Source organism: Galeopterus variegatus, unplaced genomic scaffold (assembly GCF_000696425.1).
Source record: "Galeopterus variegatus unplaced genomic scaffold, G_variegatus-3.0.2 Scaffold2184, whole genome shotgun sequence".
Classification (NCBI taxonomy): domain Eukaryota; kingdom Metazoa; phylum Chordata; class Mammalia; order Dermoptera; family Cynocephalidae; genus Galeopterus; species Galeopterus variegatus.
Window position 1 is genome coordinate 239,366 of NW_007728295.1, and position 2,355 is coordinate 241,720.

Genomic DNA, 2,355 nt, shown 5'->3' on the forward strand with positions numbered 1-2,355 from the left:
GCAGCAAACCTGTGAAATAGTTATTCAACTGTGCAGTACAACCCCAATAATACAGTTTTTCCTAGTTCTTATATGAGGAAACTAAAGCAAAGAGATGTTAAGGAATGCATCCAGGATCACTTAGCTTATGAATGGTGGATTTGAATATAAGCCCCAAAATATGGCTTTATCAAGCCCTTCCAGTAAAATAGGATTTGTGTCACTTATGTGTTTTACTGTACTTCTTGACCATTAGAAAACTACCCTTTGCTATAATTTCATCTAATTAGGTCTTCAGTAGATACATAATACTGTTATTCCAATAGTCGACTTTATCAATCCTTGTATCATCATAGAGATGATGGGTATTCATTATCTTTTTCTTCTCCCAAGCCTTACCCAAACCTCCAGGAACTCCTGTAGTGACTGAGAGCACAGCTACAAGCATCACACTGACTTGGGACTCTGGGAACCCTGAGCCTGTCTCTTACTACATCATTCAGCATAAACCTAAAAATTCTGAGGAACCTTATAAAGAAATTGATGGGGTGGCGACCACACGATACAGTGTCGCTGGACTAAGTCCCTACTCAGATTATGAATTCAGGGTTGTTGCTGTCAATAACATTGGGCGGGGGCCTCCCAGTGAGCCTGTGCTAACGCAGACCTCAGAGCAAGCGCCATCCAGTGCCCCGAGGGATGTCCAGGCACGGATGTTGAGTTCGACCACCATTTTGGTACAGTGGAAGGAACCTGAGGAGCCAAATGGACAGATCCAAGGATACAGAGTTTATTATACAATGGATCCCACTCAGCATGTCAACAACTGGATGAAACACAATGTAGCTGATAGCCAAATCACTACTATTGGCAACTTAGTGCCCCAGAAAACATATTCTGTCAAAGTCTTGGCTTTTACCTCAATTGGAGATGGTCCTCTTTCAAGTGACATACAAGTCATCACTCAGACAGGAGGTAAGTCTGGCTCAGGATGGATATAGGGCAGGAGGAAGGTGTTAGTGCTGAGAGGTGGAAAGGGGAGAAGCAAAGAAGCAAAGAACAAAGACAGTACAAATCTTAATTTTGAAGATTTAGGGCTTCAAAGTGAGAGATTATAAGATGTCTAGAAAGGAATAGGCATAGACATCTGAGAGACTAACCATTTTAAGCAGAGGGATGCAGTTAGCACCCTTTCTTTTTAATTTGTATGGGAATGACTGGAAGACTTTTCTGCAGGAGGTGGATAAATGTCCCCTCCATGTACCATTTCAGGAATAGAAAAACTATGCTTCTTCATACTAGCAACTCTGGTAGAGTGGTCTCCAAAATTATTTAATGTGTGTAAGATTGGATGGTTCAAAATAAAGTTAAAAATAAAACTGTCAGGTGACCTCAGATATCTAAGTGGCTTATGTTTGCCAGAAAGTTACTTGCTTTAAAGTAAACATATTCTCCAAATGGCTTTGATTTCATTTTTCTTTGCATGGTCTCAGTGGATAAAGTTACCAAGATCTCAGATAGAACTTTGAGGCCTGACTCACCCATTTTACTAGATTCTACAGCAGAAGNCACTTCCTTTTAGAATCATTGTCCAGAGTGAGGCACTTAAATATGAGGCAACCAATGTACATGGTTTGTATTCTCAACTAATGGGATTTTGAGTCATGTTCATATGCTTAAAGGAAAGAGTTGGATCTCTAAAAAGATGGAGTTAATTCAAATGCTTGTCATGTAGCTGTTATCTGATATTTCTGATGTAGAATATAGAATACATATTTTTATGACAATAAAACACTTTTAAAAGTGATTTGTGAATATCAATTTAGTTCTTTCAGTATTCTTTAAATATTCAGGGGAAAAAAACATTAATTTGAATTTACTGTTGTTTCTACCTTAAAATTCTTGGTTGGATTATTTATAAGGAAAGTTTAATAATGTTACCTGTGTTTTACAACTGGAAAATAATCTGGTTACTATTCTTTCATAGCAATTTGATTCCATTTCAATATATTCCAAATTTTGTTCTTTTCCATGTTTATTGGCTTTAGTTGTACCATTTATGTCTTGAAGCAAGGGCTAATTGGCCAAGCTTTTGGTATAATAATAGTAATAATTGCAACTCATGTTTTTTGAGGGTGCCAGATACATTCTAAGAGCATTACGGGATTAGCTCATTAATCTTCGCAGCAAACCTGTGAAATAGTTATTCAACTGTGCAGTACAACCCCAATAATACAGTTTTTCCTAGTTCTTATATGAGGAAACTAAAGCAAAGAGATGTTAAGGAATGCATCCAGGATCACTTAGCTTATGAATGGTGGATTTGAATATAAGCCCCAAAATATGGCTTTATCAAGCCCTTCCAGTAAAATAGGA

The 2,355-nt window shown here is 37.6% G+C and overlaps 1 protein-coding gene across 1 annotated transcript in view; it reads left to right on the forward strand.

Moving 5' to 3' along the window:
* LOC103597074 (receptor-type tyrosine-protein phosphatase delta) overlaps positions 1-2,355 on the forward strand; it is a gene marked incomplete at its 3' end in the record, with an annotated part of 296,277 nt that overhangs the window by 220,541 nt on the left and 73,381 nt on the right. The window contains exon 10 of the mRNA XM_008580873.1: positions 373-954. Coding sequence (XP_008579095.1) covers positions 373-954 — 582 coding nt within the window. The remainder of the gene's footprint in view (positions 1-372; positions 955-2,355) is intronic.